The sequence below is a fragment of the Hippocampus comes genome, unplaced genomic scaffold (genome assembly GCF_001891065.2).
Source record: "Hippocampus comes isolate QL1 unplaced genomic scaffold, H_comes_QL1_v1.1 scaffold276, whole genome shotgun sequence".
Classification (NCBI taxonomy): domain Eukaryota; kingdom Metazoa; phylum Chordata; class Actinopteri; order Syngnathiformes; family Syngnathidae; genus Hippocampus; species Hippocampus comes.
The window spans coordinates 865,208-883,495 of record NW_017805074.1 but is presented as its reverse complement, the minus strand read 5'-3'; the positions used below and the strand labels follow the sequence as shown (position 1 = coordinate 883,495).

General features: G+C 43.7%; 1 protein-coding gene and 1 long non-coding RNA gene across 7 annotated transcripts; both read left to right on the top strand.

Moving 5' to 3' along the window:
- Positions 1 to 1,145: 1,145 nt before the first annotated feature.
- LOC109512861 (uncharacterized) lies at positions 1,146 to 1,832 on the top strand. The gene is made up of 2 exons (XR_002167606.1): positions 1,146 to 1,422; positions 1,487 to 1,832. It is a non-coding gene; the product is annotated as an uncharacterized LOC109512861 (long non-coding RNA).
- Positions 1,833 to 4,995: 3,163 nt separating this feature from the next.
- Positions 4,996 to 18,287, top strand: LOC109512859 (dapper 1-B). Of its 6 annotated transcripts, XR_002167605.1 has the most exons (6): positions 4,996 to 5,547; positions 12,113 to 12,275; positions 13,117 to 13,227; positions 15,341 to 17,317; positions 17,900 to 18,003; positions 18,104 to 18,287. XR_002167605.1 is itself a non-coding variant. In XM_019864916.1 (4 exons), the coding sequence occupies exons 1-4, from the start codon at positions 5,311 to 5,313 to the stop codon at positions 16,864 to 16,866; spliced, it is 2,037 nt and encodes a 678-aa protein (XP_019720475.1). In that variant the 5' UTR covers positions 4,996 to 5,310; the 3' UTR covers positions 16,867 to 17,705. The 6 variants fall into 6 exon arrangements, 3 of the variants coding, with proteins under 3 accessions (XP_019720475.1, XP_019720476.1, XP_019720478.1); XR_002167603.1 differs by having other exon boundaries at positions 17,900 to 18,287; XR_002167604.1 differs by lacking the exons at positions 17,900 to 18,003; positions 18,104 to 18,287 and adding an exon at positions 17,522 to 17,705 and having other exon boundaries at positions 15,341 to 17,421.
- The last annotated feature ends 1 nt before the right edge of the window (position 18,288 follows it).

The window sequence follows — 18,288 nt, the reverse complement described above, 5'->3', positions numbered from 1 at the left end:
CGTGTGTGTGTGTGTGACTAACACGGATGAACTCCTGCTGTGTGGGGGCTCACTCGAAAGTTGTTTTTTCTACGTGTTTCACCGCTACATGTTTTAATATAACTATATTGGAAAGAGAGAAAGAGAAACCACAATGGAAAACTTGATGACACTGAAGGGTTATAAAGAGAATCTATGCTTCATTTTTATGATGGTACAGAATGTCGTGAAAAAATGTGAAATGAGGAACTCTTTTTACTTTTCCAGATGATTTTTCTTTGATATTGTTTTGTTGAAGAAACACTCAACTGATCGAGCTGGAGAGCCAGTGTATAATATAGTGTATTTCAAGAGCAGGTATTGAACTCAAAGTGTCATTCTATTTATTTTTTACAACAAATCTTATTTAGATTACTCCAGGTATACTATTGAATAGTATCAGCGACTGTACCTGCATTGTATTGAAGATTGTATTGTCAGTGCACAGCAGTGGAACACCTTGATGGTATTAATTGGCATTAATCAACATAGTAATTGTAAAAAAAAACAAAACAACACTCTCTTTGTTAAAGCAACAGAAAAGAATCATCGGGGAATTTGATCTAAGACGACCCCAATTCAGAACTTGGCTACAATATATATGCCGTACATTGTATCTAAGGTAGGCAATGCTGCTATTTTTCATTGTAATGGAATGCTTTGTTGGTGTTAATTGGAATCCATCCGTCCATTTATTGTACCGTCACAGGAGTTTAAAAAAAAAGAAGAAAGAAAAACATGATAAAAGTTATCAGAAGAAATAATCACTGCAATGTAATACTATTTAGCTTGAAAGCACTGTGGCAGTTACAAAGTGTACAGTAAGAAGTTGATGAATGTATGGGTGGGCAGCACGGTGGAAAACTGATTAGCGCGTCCTCCTCACAGTGGCAGGGTTCGATTCCGGCTCCGGCCTTCCTGTGTGGCATTTGCATGTTCTCCCCGTGCCTGTGTGGGTTTTCTCCGGGTACTCCGGTTTCCTCCCACATTCCAAAAACATGCTTAGCAGGCTGATTGAACGCTCCAAATTCTCCCTAGGTGTGATTGCGAGCACGGATGGTTGTGGGTCTCAGTGTGCCTTGTGATTGGCTGGCAACCGGTTCAGGGTGTCCCCCCGCCTCTTGCCCCAAAGACAGCTGGGATAGGCTCCAGCCTGCCCGCGACCCTTGTGTTAATAAGCGGATTAGAAGATGCATGGATGGATGAATGTATGGGCGTATGGATCGCAGTTGATCAGTGTTCTCCCTTAAGAGAGCATTAAATTAGTGATAGGTGATCTGTGGTCTCAATGGCAGTAAATGATAAACAGGTTTCTTTTCACAAGCCAATGGAAAAAAAATAAATATAGCACTTCTCAGAACACTCAGATGCAGCCCCTTTGTTTAAGTCAAATTGTTACATATTGTTGCTCTAACATGGGAAATGACCCCTGCTTCAGTCTAAATCAAGAGTTCTACTGTATGTTTAGTTTTCTTTCTTTTTATTTTTTTAGAAAATACTTTGAACTTCTCCAAGGATAATTTTAGTAACATTTCTACACAAGATAAATATATACAGTAAGTATATGCTGTGTGGGTGTGTATCTCCAGTGCGCACGCACACACACACACACACACACACACACACACACACAAACCATCTTGAAATAAGAAATCAACCTGCGCTGCGCGTAGGCTTTCTTTGACTTGCTGATGATTTTTTTATGTTTGTTTTTTTTTGTTTGTTCTGCCTGATGGAGACTAAAAGACAAAGTGGCTTTCTGGTTCTTGTGAAGTAGAGACTGAACGTATGAATAAAGAAACAAAGCTGATACATGTGCTCTCTGTGTTAAGCTTTCTCACTACTCTAACAAGTGTGACCTCAGGAGAGTTGAAACACCGCATGAGTAGAGAAGTGGTGCTGGTAAAATTGAATATTCACCAAGTGCTGCACTTCCCAATATGAAGTACATTACAAAGACAGACTTTAAAATATTGATGACAAAAGCTTTTTGGGGGTGAGGGGGCAGAAGGGGGTTACTACAGTAGAGTGGGTCCCCATAGGCCATCTGTTATATCTCTTTGCACTTTCAATAATCCTCTCAATCTCTAGTCAATGACCTCATTTAACGCACAAATTTGAACTACATTAGGAATCAAATATCATCACCTTTTGGAGTTAAACAAAAAAGACAGATTAAAAATATGCAAATAAATAATCATAATCATAATAATTATCATCATAATTTGATTTTACTGGAGGGCTGCACGGTGCTTGACTGGTTAGCACGTGCATCTCAGAATGCAGAGGTGCAGTGTTCGATTCCAGCTGCGGCATTCATGTGTGGAGTTGGCATGTTCTCCCCGTGTATGTGTGGGTTTTTTTCCGGGTATTTCAGTTTCCTCACACATTCCAAAAACATGCATGGCAGGTTAACGCGAATTGCTGTTCATCTGAGTGTGCCCAGGGATTGGCTGGCAACCGGTTCAGGGTGTCCCCCTCCTACTGCCCGAAGACAGCTGGGATAGCCTCCAGCACAACCGCGACCTTCGTGAGGATAAGCAGGTTAGAAAATGGATGGATGGATGATTTTATCAGATTTATTTTTGTGTTTCTGCAATTGGCTGGCAACCACTGCAGGGTGTAACCTGCCCCTCGTGCAAAGTCAGCTCGAAAAGGCTCCAATAAAATGAATAAATGGATGGATGTTTGATTTGTTGCGACTATTTGCTTTGTTGTAACCTATTGAAAAAAAAATTACACCGATTTTTAAAATGTAACACTGACCAACAATCAACATCGCATAAGAAATGGATGTAATGATAAGAAACGATGACTGAAGTGAAAGCACAAATTGTCCCAGTTCTATTCCTTCTTATCTAGACCATTTAAAATGTGACAAAGGTCCTGATTCATTTCAAACCTGAACAGAATGATTCCAATATATTATTCATGTATTCATTGCACATTATCTTACCAGGAAAAAAAAAAGTTCAAATGTTTTAATAAACATACCCACTACCTGTAATGTGATTCCATCACATTGCTTCCATCCAGATTTGTTTTTTTGTTGTGTTTTTTTTGTTTTGCATTTATGGTGGGAGTGTCCATGTAAGTGCTGTGTAAAGTCTTGTCCAGCACATTCCAAAAATTCCCAACGGAGTTAAGGTCTAGACTCACTGGTGGCCAATGCCTGAGTGAAAATGATGTCTCATGTTCCTTCAACTAACCTTTGACAAAACATTCACTCGAAAGAAAGCACTGTTCATTCAGTGGATTCGCGTCGTGGGCTCACCTCACTTTTTGGGCTCACATAACACAACTGATCAGAAAACAAGTTTGGATAGTGATCAATTCTTTCAGTGCCTATCACCCGGTATTGATCAGACCACATCGCACTTTGCTATACTTTCTAAAATGAAGCCTTTGTGCTCCAATGACTGTCGCTTCAAGTTACTTTCTTAAAACAACCCATCTGTTTATGGCCAATCTGCTTTTGTTATTTGTATGATGTGCACCAAAAGAATATTGTTTAAAAGGCCAACACATATCCACAAGTTTTCTCAATTATATTTCATCAGTCATCACCAGGGCAGTCATACAGGCAAAAACATAGCATGGGGAGGAAATTCCATTTAACGGAGCATTTTCTCCGAAGACCAATGTGCAGTAAGGCCAATGCGAGCTCAAATAAATTCAAGTTGAAACATGCAACTTGAAATTATATCGATCACTCGCATCGATCCCAGCTGGGGTAGCAAGCAGTTACATTACGGTTGTCAGTGAATGGGCAGACATTTCCGTGGGGTGACGAAGGGAGTGTAACAGTGATGGCGAAGCTAAGGGAAGCAGCGCTGCAGCTCATCTGGAAGGATCTGAACTTTGGAACAGGAGGATGATTGTTCAAGTCTGGACAAAAGCATTTACAACTAGCTGTTGGGAGAGATGCTCGTCTCCATCCTGACTATTGTCGGGATGCCCTTGAGCGAGAGTGTGACCCTGCCCCTAACCTCAGCCTTCTTCCTTGCGTGCCCACATGTGTGTGTGACATGAAAGAAAAATAAACAGCGTGTGAATTTCATCTCCCCATGCAAGACCAGAATTGGCATAGTGAGTTTTTAAAACTGGATAAACCCTGCACCAAATAAAGAAGTCATTGTCCTAGCTGCTCAGTGCAATATGCACAAAGTGTACATATGAAAAGCGTATGTCATTTTGGTTCAATTTCACAATTAAATGCTACTTTGTGTTAGTCTCTTACAGAAAATCTCAACAAAATGTTCTCAGATTTGTGATTGTAATGTCACTGTGTACGCATTTCTGTCCTGGCTGCTCAGCGCTCAGTGCACAGTAGGCTAAAGTGACCGCAATTGTAAAACGGTTACAGAAGCTGCATTTAGTCTTCATGCGATGAGTCTCACCTCCCAGTCATAAACACTCATCTCAATTTGCGTGTTTGACACCACCCCGTAACGGTTCAGGGTGAGTACACTCATTTTCACATTTGTATAACCTCAGCACTGTGAGGAAATGGACTAACCAATAGTTCCCACATGCTCGCCAAATGTTACAATGTTACATAAAAAAAAAAAAATGTTCTTCATGAACATTTTATTGTGGCCTTATGCTGGACAACAGCTCTGTGAATGTTTTCTCACTCCTGTAGTCAAGTAACATTTTTCGAAGCATCCCACAGCCAGATGAAAGCTATTAATGCATGCAGTGCATATCCAATGGGAGGATGTGAACTATTTACTTAGTTGAATCCAGGTGCTGACTTTTATTTGGCCATTGAGTGGTTCTTTTCTGCTGGAACCATGAGAGCTTTTTTTTCTTTTATTTTGTCCTGCAGCCTTATCTCTCTTCTAATTCCTTCAGCATTCTTCTTTATAACACTTTTACAGAGAGAGAGAGAGAGAGAGAGAGAGTGAGAGAGAGAGAGGGAGCCCTCCCCCTCAAATATTCCACTCTCCCTCCCCATCAGGGGGGACGAGGAGATGGGTGAGGTCGCCTTGTCTGGAATGAATCAAGGGGGATGGGACGGCCGTGGCTCGCAGACACCCCCATCCGCCTCTGGCGCGCCAATCCCGGCCCAGATGGGAACGTGGACTGTGGCGGAGCGAGGGCGGGGCTCCGTGGCAGCGTTTGACAGCTGCAAAAATAGAAAATGTATCACGCTCAGAAGATGAGGGGAAGCATGCTGCTCCCAGCACACTCTTGGAGAATGGAACCAGCTCCATCGTCGGCGTAAAGAAACTCTTTTTCGGGGTGTCATTTATTTATTCTTACTGTCGTCTCGAAGCAATTTGGACTATGCACCGCGCCTTCTCCTTCCCGGTGACGGTGGAGCGGAGCCGGACTAAGGAGCGCCTGGAGGCCAGTCTGGCCGGCTTGTGCGAGCTGGAGCTCCGCAAGCAGCGTCAGGAGGGGCTAGTGCTCGGGGCTCTGGCGCTGGGCGACCCCCGGCCCCCACAGGAGCCCCCCACTTCAGGGGACGTGTCCTGGTTCAGCTGCTGGGGCCAGGATAACCTGACACTGAGGCGCCAGCTGGTAAGGACTTTTATTTATTATCATTTATTTATTTATGACACTTTATTTGGATTCCTGGAAGTCCAACACCCCCTCGCCCCTAAGCCCGCTCCAAACTGTTTGCGTTGCGTGATTCGCTTGCTCACTTTTACTTTTGGCTTTTTGCTTTTGGTGCAGAATGAGACCTTTCTGCGAGGAAAAAAAAAAAAAGTTACCCAACTTGATTAATAGGTTCTCTGTTAGCTGGGGCTGGAGGTTTTTGCCTGTGGGCGAGCAGATCAGGGGGTGGAGCAGCCGCCGTTTGGAGCCCAGGCCGACTATTTAATGGCCCATTGTTCCTCCATCATGGACTTTTGTGCCTTTTTACTGCTTTACAAGCGTACTCTTATTGCAGCTTTCTCCACATCATAAAGACATGACTGATTTTCAGCGCTTTGCTTGTGGCCGACGTCATTATCTCATAATTGATGAGGTTCTCTCAGTGGATGAACAGATTTCAAAGTGGGTGACACGAGTTTTAAAGCAGAGAGAGGAGAGGATTATGAATTCTTTTTTTTTTTTTGCCCGGAGCATCTCATACACCAACTTTTATGCATCGCTGATCATCAATGTTACTGTACAGTGTACATAATGCTGCTGTTAGAAGCATTACGGTCATTGTTCTTGTTTCTCATCGCTGTTCTGTAGTTCTCGGCCAACTGTTTGCAGCTTGTAACAAAAGGACGCATTTATTTGATGAATGAGGTTGAATGCAGAATTAAATCAACCGCCACATCTTTACGCCTCGTCCCCCTCCTCCTCCCCACAACCGGGGGCCCTAACAATAGATGCATATGGACCAGAATACTAATGTTGCCCGTTGAGAGGATGGTGGCTTTGAACACGGCCGGTCACAACATTAGGAACACCTGAGCAAACTATTGTGTTCCAAAAACGAATGATGGACCAAATGTCCATCAATCAATTTTCGATACCGCTTATCTTGTCCAGGGAACTACGATCTCTCACAGCTGACATCTAGCAAACGGCAGAAGGAACTCTGGATTGGTCCCCAGTCAATCACAGGGCACATGTAGGGACAGCCAACACAGTCACGCCATCACTGTGTGGGAACAGAAACCGCACAGACGTGAGGCGTATGTTACACGACACCATCTTCGTATACGTTTTGTCTGTAAATAAATAAATGATTGAAGGAACAAATAAAGATATGGTGAAGTGTTTCTAAGATGTGGACCTTATGGAGCTAGGTAGAATAATGAATATTGTTAAATGCATCTGAAAGTGTCCATCTCTATTGCGCTTCAGAAAATGAATGGGTGGATCATACGTTTGAATTCGTGCTTTGAGTTCTCACCAAGGTGAAACGAATTAATTCATTACTCCGGTTTCCTCCCACATTCCAAACACAAGCATGGCAGGCTGATTGAACACAAATTGTCCCTCGGTGGGAGTGTGAGCATGGATGGTTGTTTGTCTCTGTGTGCCCTGCCATTGGCTGGCAACCGGTTCAGGGTGTCCCCCGCCTACTGCCCGAAGACAGCTGGGATAGCCTCCAGCACAACCGCGACCCTTGTGAAGATAAAGTGGATCGGAAAATGGGTGGATGGATGGATGGATCTGACTGTCATGCAGGAAGTGGGGGCTCGGTTCCCACCCAGTGACATTGATGGTCTGAATGGTCCCTCTTCGTGGAAACCAACCAGGAAATGGCATCGCACCCGAGTCACATCTCAGATGTTTAACACAAAATTCTTAACAAAACAAAATAAAGTTAACTACTGCAAAATGGAACACGAATGCCCCTATCGCATTGAGCGCTTTGTGAGTGTTTGTAAATGCAGTGAATTTTTTTTTTTTTTTTTTTTGTCAGGGTTCGTTCAAGGACGTTTGGCAACAATTTGAATGGTCTTTCTTGTCAAAAGGAGATTTTGAATTTGGGGGTTACGGGCGACAGTATGTACATCATGTTATTCGAACTGTATTCACAACTGCTTCCAATTTCAGTCTGCCTTTTTCATGTGACTTTGGGTGTTTAGCCTTCCACTTCTCTTTCTATGTTCTTCTTCACTTAACACTCTTTGTCGAGGCTACTCCTTTTGGAACAAGTGTTACCAAAGAGGCTAAAAAAGCCAAATAAGCAACGTACACACCCAGTTAATCCTGAGATGTTTCTTGGGGTATGCTGACATGTTGGATGAGCTTGACTTTAGTTTTTTGTTCCACGTGGAAATATGTTCTACTTTCCCACATCATAATAAATTGCAAATTAACAAAAGAACAAATTGCAACTAAGGTTACAAGCCAATGTTGTCATTTTATGTGACATCCAGAAAATGTTGGCCAAAATTCCCAGTGGTTGGGCCATAATTTGACTCGTGGTTCCACTATATCCTCCCTCTGATTAGATATTAGGGTGAATCCATAACAAGAGTGTGTGTTTCCACTCAGGAGACACAGTGAGCTCCCCCGACCCCTCCGCTCTCCACCCCACCTTGCCGGCGCAAGCCAAGTTAAAAGTGTGTCCTCATCCCAAACGAAGGAGAAGCAGTTGTTTCAAGGTCTGCAAAGGAGACACATGCCTTTCTCCTAGGGGGGGGGGTTTCCTGTTTTCCCCTTCTTCCCAACATATGTGGATCGATGTCTATTAACTCTAACCCAAGCGTATGAGTAATTGCGCAAGTAATGCCCTGACAGAATAGATGGCGGCCGTCGAATTATATGCAGTTCGCCATGTGTGTCGGAGACAACTCCCCATCTCGTTTAGAGTGTGTCGCTGTGGCGGGACTGTGGTTGTACTGTATGTGTGTACATAGTGGTGCACCCCCCACCTTCACTCCCCCCTTGGCTGAGACTGCTGCTGGCCTACAGTGTGAGGCGTTGACAGGGTTGGGATGGCAGACAGCAGCTGGTGACGCATGAAGAGCTGATCTCCTGTCCACTCAATGGTATTGTTAAGCAGGCACACTGTACATGTCTAGAAGCAATGGCAGCGAGTTGGCAGCCCAAATAGCAACAATTTCTTTCGTCATTCACAGCACTCACACGCCACCTTATTTGGTCATAGTACAGATACGGTAAGAGTTGTGTCCCGACAAGAAAAGTAATTCTCACTTTCTATGGACACCATGAGAGGTATTTTTTAAGCAACGTTTTCACTTGTGTTGTCGTGTTCAAGTGCACTGCATCATACTAAGAGGCATTTTGAGAAGCTTGACATTCATGTGTAACCCTTTGTGAACCTTCTGGGCCAACAAGGCTTCTTTCTCTGCTGGCCTAAACACTTTACAAGGCACTGACCTACATTTACTACTTAAATTTCCATATTTGTTTCCATGAAATTTTGATGATTTATTCCCAACAGACTATTCTCTTCATTTCTCTTGGCTACATTCGTTCCAGATGTTTTTTTTTAAATGTTTTTGTCACGTTGTAAGATAAATAGTTCCTCTCAACTGCTACAGATGTTGTGCTGTGGATTGAGTTTGGACACCCCTGCCCTGTCATGTCCACATCATTCATTTACTCTGATGGACCTGTCGTGTCTTTTGTGTCCTTAAATGGAGCCCTGTGGAAAGTGCACAACCGCTGAGTCTTCACATTGCACTCATATTAGCACGCAGATGCTGTGCTGTCACAGCTGTCACTCACACGAGGGCAAGGTGGCACGCCACACTCCTTTAACAGCATATCATGACATCCCTCCCCCGTGCCTTAGCACCCCGTCTTAGCATAAGCACCATTCACGGAGGTTTTTCTGAACACAAGGCTCACTCGCGTGTTCGTTCATTTGCGACATAAGAAATCCTCATTCAGTGTTCAAATGAGAAAAAGAGTGTGCAAGAGTGATTCAATCCGTGGATATGTTTCTGAGGGGACAACTTTGAAACGCACGCCCTGGGAAATGAGCACCGTTTAGGGTCACATTCTATCACACGAGCGAATGACTTGTTGGGCTGTCTAGAATGTGCAGGGACGTTGCTAAGAGACACAAAATACATGTTGTGTTTTCATTTACAGAGGGTACGAAGCATATCATGCATCACCAACATCATCGTATTAGCCACATCTTGAACATATGATGTGCCTTTAGTTCAACTAGCATGGCGAGTGTCCAATTCCTTCCATAGTTTGAGCATGAGATGCCGGTACAGTGCCTGTATTTGTCTGCAAAATTTGGATCTAATTCCTCTTGAGATCAAAGAGCTGGAGACTCAAACGGCATATTATGCACTGTTTTGAATGAAGAAGCTTGTTTTCTGACCATATTAAGGAAATATGATTTATGTAACTCTTTTCACGGGGAGGACTTTCAACGGCCAAACTCTGTCCCACTCAAGGTTTCCGAAAATAAACAAAATGCTTCAAAACTATAATTGAAAATGCACACAAATTTACGTTAAAAATAAAAATGAAAACAAAAAGGCTTTTAAGAAAACGAATGATGACATCTTACTTTTATGAAACGAACGAAAATGTCCTTCGCTTTTATCTGTGTCAGTTATTTTGGTGTTCATTTCAAAGGGATTCAGTATTGGTGTACATCTGTGTGCCCTCCAATTGGCTGGCAACCGGTTCAGGGTGTCCCCTGCCTACTGCCCGAAGATGGCTGCGATCGGCTCCAGCACCCCCCCCCCCCGCGACCCTCGTGAGGATTAGAAAATGGATAGATGGATGGATAGATAGATGGTATACATTCGTAGCTACAGAAGAAGGAAGATCAAATAGTTGTTTGAGAATTGTACGTTACTGTATTGTACAATAATTGGAAACCTGTTTTGTTTTTTTGTTTTTTTTCTATTACAATGAAGCATTTTCAAGAAAAAAACCTCACAATTTTGCTCTGAAAACTAATTCAGACTAATTTAATTTAAAAAAAACACACAAGTCAAAACAAAATAAAGTAAAATCCAAAAATATGACAACCCCGTTGTTAATCTCCCGCGTTAGTATGATGAAACACTTGTCCACGTCAGAGGTCAGAAATGTCCTATTTCTCAGTCATCTGGATGTGATGTGTATGATTTGAAAGATGACCTTCAGGTTAGTGTTCATGATTTTTAAGGCGAGGTGAAGTAATTTAAAAAAGGTCTCGGGATGCTTTGTGTGACCAAAAAAATCAGTGTCCTTGTCTGTGTGTGTGTGTGCGTGTGTGTGTGTGTGTGTGTGTGTGTGTGTGTGTGTGTGTGTGTGTGCGTGTGTGCGTGTGTGTTTGTGTGTGGCCTCCCACAGCCTTGTCTGATTTAATTATAGAAGGTCCAGGAGTGCGGCTGTCTCATTGGTCCATTCCATAGATGTTTATATCCTGGTGACGAACCACTGACTGGTTTATGATCTCAGTCTCCTTCAGCACAACCAGTGAGGGTTTTTTTCCCCCCATTTTAGTATCTTTGTATCTCAAGTATCTGCCCTCTCATCTTCCTCTACACTCTGAATACAGAGCCGTGGAGACAAAGAGAAATTAGTGGCGATGTTTGTCATCGATTGGTCCCGATAGTCTCGTGCAGCTGCTTTCTGGTTAGGTGAGGTGGGTTGAGGGTCGTCATCCGTCTGCCCCCCATCCCCCCACCATCCCAAGGCTGAGGATGCTCTAAAAGGGTAATGATAGATTGTGAGCACTGTGATGAAAGCGCTATGAGGGCATCAATAACAGACAATAAATCTCACAGCAGCCTTCTCAAAGCTCCTCGCAATAAAGTACCTTGCTGTATGACTCGTCAAATGCGGTAAAGCGTCATCATGCTTTTTTATCAAAACAGCACCAGGGTGGAAACTGTGTGAAAGAAGGCAATTCATTGTGTGTAACAACATTATTGATTCATTGATTTTCAATGGTTTTAATGGCAATGTTCCCCGTTTCAAGTCTCTAGCACACAAGAACAAATTGCTGGAGGGATGATTACTGCTTTGTTTGGCCCAAGACAAATAAGCGGCCTTTTTGAGACAATAGGAATGACACATTTGTGGGCGGGGGGCGTGACAAGGTTATTGGGGAAGCATAGGTTAGCGTGGGTCAATTGACCCTCAGCGGCATTTGCATCATGAGTGTGTATTAGACCAAAGAAGTCAACGTCCACATGCGTTTCTTTTCGTGAGCGAAGCACACACTTGAACAACAGGCGCAAAGATGGAACATGATGTCAATTTGAGACCATGCTGACATTGCGTAACCTTTAATTCACTTCTGGCTGGTCACATGCATGGAGCAGCCTGAGGAGGGCCATTGTTGCTGGCTGGACTTGTCTGAGCAAAATAAAGCTTGAGCGTGTTGTTAGAGGTCAGCAGTTGTACAAAGATAGAGTGCTTGGATTATTTTAACAATGTAGTTGTTACTCTGGCTGTAATTTGGTGTGAGACTGTACTACACTGGTGTCAAACTCAAGGCCTGGGGGCCAGATCTGGCCCGCCACATCGTTTGATGTGGCCCAGGAAAGCAAATCAAACATGTTGACTTCTGTGATGCTTACTCAATTTTTTACCAAAATTTCAAACAAGCTCAGTCATATCAAGATGCCATGCAAAAAAAAAAAAAAAAAAAAACCAACAACAACAACAAAAAAACAAACAAAGCGTGTTTGTGTTTCAGAGTGCTCTACAGAGTTCGCCGTGGGGTCTCATGCAAGCACTGGAGCAAAAGGTGGGAGAGCTACGCATCGACACCGACCACCACGATGCCGCTCAAGGAGACACAGGTGACAGTCGACCGAGTTCAGGTACCTGTAATCAAGGGGAAGGACTCCAGGAGCCTTGTGAGCAGATGTAGAACTTCTTATTTGATCTGTGCAAGTACAGCATCATTTTGTATTGATTGCAGGCTCCCGAACCAACTTGCCCAAGCTGGTGCACACTCACTGGCTCCAACATTTGGTCCACTTGCGCAATCTAGCGACATCAAATACGTAACGTAATCACGATCATATGCACAAGTAATACTTAAATACATATAATACGGATTTTCAAAAAGAGGTTTTGGACACGGTGTCTATTCAAAGTGTCTTTATTTGCAGAATGACAAAACGATTGAAAGAACGTACATTTTTACTTGCAACGCGATGGCAATTACTTATTTAAAGAAATGTTAAAAACATGCTTCGAATGTAGTTCAATTACAAATGTTAAAGAGCACATTGGAATTATTCGTTTTTTTTTTTTTTTTTTTTAATTTCTTTCCATCCCTTTGTTTGATTCTCTCAAAAAGGGTGATTGACGATTGATGGACATCATTTAAAACAAAGCAGAATGGAAGAATGGAACATAATGTTAAATGAAGTCTCCATTTTTTTCATGTTTGCTTGTTTGTTTATATAATATTTTATTAGTAATAGAAGTAGCAATTGTATAAGATGATTCACTGATTTTGTGATGAAAAACTGTGCTTTACACTCCCATTATTTAAGTATGATCAAGCTTCGTATACGCTCATTTTTCTCACGTTTTCCCAATTCAAGTATGATTTATTTGCATTTTCTACTGGATACTATTTATATTTCTTTAGTGGCCACCTTGCAATGTGTGCTGTGAGAAGTGGAGCTTTGATTGCTATGAAATAACCTTCTCTTCTCTCACACAAGCTCTACTTTTTTTTTCTAGGTTTCTATGAGTCAAGTGAAGGTCAGTCGCCTAAAGGGAGAACTTGTTCCACGGAGCCCGCAGAAATGGTCTCTTCCTGGCCTTACACCAACGAAAGGCCCAAGTCTGTGGGTAAGAAAATAAACACACATGGTCCTCTTTCACCATTTCCTGTTCCACGTGGACATCATTATAAGGCTTCTGTCAATAAATAACGACCGTGCTGCCTTTTTCTTTTACGTGCCTTAAGCATGCGTTGCTAGATCTTCTTACAGTATATAAAACATGCCTCTGTTAGTTCGTGAAGTGCAAAATATTTTTTTTAATTAGCAGGCACAATAGATAATTGATAAATAAATTCCTATTCACAGTTTTGCCTTGGCAGAGGTATCTTTAAACTGTTTACAGCACTTCATCCACATTTTGTTATCACTTCACATGATCCACATTTTGTCATGCTGTATCGTTATTACAAATCCAATGAGTTATTTTCCACCCCTAACACCCCATGAGGACAAATGAGGATTTATTTAATTTTTGCAAAGGAATTTTCACATCCTTGATGTACTTTTGGCAGCAACCTCAGCCGTCAGTCATTTTGATGCCAAAGCTTGACACCCCTATCTTTGGGCAGCTGTTTGTCGCACCTCTTAAGCTCTGACAGTTTTGACGAGAAGCATCGGTGAACAGTCATTTTCAGATTTTTCGCCACATTGACATTTGACTTCTATATCCGGATCCACACTTTGTTACCATTCTTGTTACAAGTTTCCCTTTCTTGCGTGCTGTATAATGTGCAGGTATTTGTTTCGTGAATTTAGTGAGGACTATAATGTCACAAATCAGGTGTTTTTCTGGGAGGCACGGTGGTCAACTGGTCCGCCTCACAGTGCTGAGGTCGTGGGTTCACCTCTGGCTCCGGCCTTCCTGTGTAGAGTTTGCATATTCTCCTCATGCCTGTGTGGGTTTTCTCTGGGTACTCAGGTTTCCTCCCACATTCCAAGAACATGCATGATAGGTTAACACTCTAAATTGTCCATAGGTGTGACAGTGCCTGTGAATGGTTGTTTGTCTCCGTGTACCCTGCGATTGAACGGCGACCATTTCAGGGGGTATGCTGCCTACCACCCAATGACGGCTGGGATAGGCTCCGGCATCCCTGGCGAGAAAAAGCGGATCAGATAATGCATGGAACGATTGACTTATGAATATTTAAGCAGATGTAGATACAACAACCAGCCTACTTAAATATACTGGATTGCACAGGAAATAGATACTATATAATCTCCCAGCACATTTGCTTCAAAAAGTGTTCTCAATCTGGAACTCAATCTTTTTTTGATGACCGCTGAATACTCGGTCTCCTGCAATAGAACTCCGCCAGTTAGAAGGAAATGCTTCAACCTGTTCTATCGAAAGCGGAAGTCGGTTGTGCATGAGCTCTGTTATCTGGCACCAAAATTGTGGCGAGTGAAAATACAGAGTGGGTTAACCACTCCCCACAGTGGTTGCTGAGCAAAAAGTCAATGTCAAGCCCTGATCATTTCACAGTATCTTTCACAACGAAAACAGCGATGGATGGAGGAATAGAAAGAAATGTGATTTATTTATAGAATACACGGCTGTGTTTGTAAAGTTATCATGATCGTGAAACGTGGTGACTTTATCATCCTGAAAGCATGCAGGATTTATTTATCCATCGCTTCTCCTTTTTCTTGCCCTTTTCCCTTTTGTATTCTGCGGCGACAGAGAAACAGTGGCCTCTTCCTGCTTAGCTTGCGCTGTTGTTTGTGGTTCAATTCATTAATATACAGCAAGGTGGCAGTTCAAAAGGTGTTTTTCCATAACAATGCTAGGAGGAAACCGTAGTACCCAGAGAAAACCCACGCAGACATGGGGAGAACATGCAAACTCAACACAGGAAGGCCGAACACGGAATCGAACCCTGCACCTCTGCACTGTGAGGTGGACCTGCTAACACCTGGGATGGGCTCCAGCACAATAATTATAATAACAATGATAATAATGACAAAAATAGTGTGAAATAAAAAGAAATTTAAAAAACCTTTGCAGACTGCTGTAGTTAATGAAAGTTTAGTGGTTCACTGTTGTCTGTGGTGCAGTCAGCCTCTTGGCTGAAGTTGGTGGGGATAAGCACCAGCTGAAAATGGAGCGATGGAAGAAAGTCTGCTCTTCATGATGCCCCTGTCCCTGGTCTAATTACGTGTAATTTGTTCTCTTATAGGAGATCCCCTCATGTTGAATGGGGAATCAGACATGACAGTTCCTCCAAGTGGCTTGCCTCGCTCATTTTCCGCACCACATCCACCCCTGGAGGGCATCGCTGAGGAAAGGACACCAGTGGACTCGTGGATGCTAGCGCCCAGCCGAGATGAGCAGCCCTGGCAGCAGCCACCTCCGGCGGATCAGGTGACAGAGGAGGACTACCAACAAGCCATGAGGGTGGAGGGTTACATACTTCATCTTGTCCAGCGTCACACCCTTTCGCCACGGCCATGTCAGCCTCGCACTACTCTAAGCCCTGATCCGCCATATAGCTTTACGCCTGCACATGCCCCCGTACACAGGAAAAGCCCCTCTCTTTCTACAGAGCAAGGACATCCAGGCCCTCAAGTTGAACTTTTGTCCACCCCAAAGAGCCCGAGTCGGGGTTGTGACCTTCCAGAGGGTGAGCCCTGCGGAGGAGCGGCCCCATCTTTGGAAGAGGAGCGTTATTTGATGTTGCCCTACCCCCAATGTAAGCCACACTCCCTGACTGGGAGGCTACCATCACCTCTGCCTTCCTTGGACCCGAACTGTGGTGCTGGGGCGCTTAACCTTTGTTGTGAACCCTCAACCCCCCAACATTGTCTGCAGTCCCCAATCAATCACAAGCACAATTTAGTAAGTGCTCAATACATCCCAGGACAGGCCTGCCACGCCCCCTTACGCTCACCGAGACACTTCAACCCAGCGCAGTCCAAAGCCCACCAGGCATCCCCTGAGCAGCACAACGCCAAGCCCAGAAACTCAAGGAAGGGCCAAAATGAAAAACAGAGGTCTAAAAAGTCGAGCGGTAAAACCGGCCGATCCCAGTCAGAAAACAGCCTCCTTGGCCAGCGGGTGATGCCCGAGCGCAGGTACAGCACCACCGAGAGGCATCAAGGTAGAGGGGATCAGGCTCAAGGTCAAGTTGCTAAGATTCATGTAGCAAACAACAGCGACAAAGCAAACCGACGTTGGTGTTCCAACCTGGAGCTCAGTCAAGACGAAGGGGAAAACCAGGTGGAGCAAGGACATCGGAGGCCACCTCGAAAAGCTCGCCATGTTCATGGTGGTCACCACCAGCAGCAGCATCATCATCTTCATCATCATCATCAACATCAGCAACATCATCACCCGCTGCAGCATCAGCAGCATGCGCAGCGCTGGCACTCTGATTTCCAGCAGCGCGCACCACTTTGCCAAGGGGAGGACGCGTATGAGGGAGCTGCCCCGGCTGAGTCCTCATCCAGCATGAGCGAGGTGTACTCGCCGGCCTCCAGCTCGCTCTCCAGCGACTCCGATGAGAGCGGGGGATTGGTGTGGCCCCAGCAGCTGCCACCTCGCCTCGCTAACACATCCTCCTCGTCCTCACCCTCAGCGCAGGCTGCCGCCGCCAATCCGCCCGCCCAGCCAAAGGCCTTCGTCAAGATTAAAGCCTCCCACGCTCTCAAAAAGAAGATCCTCAGATTCCGCTCAGGATCCCTCAAAGTCATGACCACCGTGTGAATTGGTTTCAAAACCAAAGCATCAACTGTCAGTGGCAGCTTCTCTCGGCTCTGCGCTGTACTCTAATTACAGGCTGGCATGTCATGGTTGTTTCCTACAAGGATCCACATCAAAACTGATGGTCTCCATCTTCCCTTAAATGACGTTAACTGACGTGATGCCAAATTGCAACTGTTGACAAGGTTTGCATTGTTGCTATGGAGCTGATGTCCAAAGGAATTATTATTAATGACTCTTCCATTCATGCTTTATAAATTCCCCCTGTGTAAGGTAGCCTGGGAAACTACAATTTAAATGCTGTGCAAACGGCTTTGGCCATCATTAGCTTCTTCGTTTTACTAAATCGCAGGATTACGCAAACTACAAACAACAATTTCCTCAAAATGTCATTGGCGGGGAGTACATGGACTCAGGCACAAGCCAGAAGACTTTGGTAAAGATGTGGATAAAGGTGCCGAATCAGGAATTCATTTTCAGTGTTTGCGTCAGGTGATAAGGGTGGTCCCTTTTCATCTATCGCTCCAAAAAAAAAAAATGATGTTAGACTGTTTTAAGGTACTGTCATGCTTCTACTCAGATTTTTCAATAAATTCTCATGTGAACATGTACATCTAGCTGCACTATGTCTATGATGACTGGCTCCATTTGTTGTCAGCTGGCGTTGGCATCAGTTTGTCATCATGAGAGAAGTCCCTTAAAAGGCAAGATTCCAGTGACAGAAACCGGGAAACACACAAGGTAACACACTTGTAAATATGTAACTAAGTGTATATCCATGTTGTGGCCTTGTTCAGAATGAATGTAATTTTTAAATAAAATCTAAATGTTCTGGTCTTCGGTATGTTTACAAGTGTGACATTTTTGATTAGCAAATACTTCTGATTGAATTTACAAGTACGTTTGAACAGATTTGCAAATACTTGGGGGCTAAATGGGCTTCCCGGTGGTCCAGTGGTTAGCGTGTTGACCTCACAGTGCAGAAGTACCGGGTTCAATTCCAGCTCTGGCCTCCCTTGTGGAGTTGTGGATAAAGGTGCCGAATCAGGAATTCATTTTCAGTGTTTGCGTCAGGTGATAAGGGTGGTCCCTTTTCATCTATCGCTCCAAAAAAAAAAAATGATGTTAGACTGTTTTAAGGTACTGTCATGCTTCTACTCAGATTTTTCAATAAATTCTCATGTGAACATGTACATCTAGCTGCACTATGTCTATGATGACTGGCTCCATTTGTTGTCAGCTGGCGTTGGCATCAGTTTGTCATCATGAGAGAAGTCCCTTAAAAGGCAAGATTCCAGTGACAGAAACCGGGAAACACACAAGGTAACACACTTGTAAATATGTAACTAAGTGTATATCCATGTTGTGGCCTTGTTCAGAATGAATGTAATTTTTAAATAAAATCTAAATGTTCTGGTCTTCGGT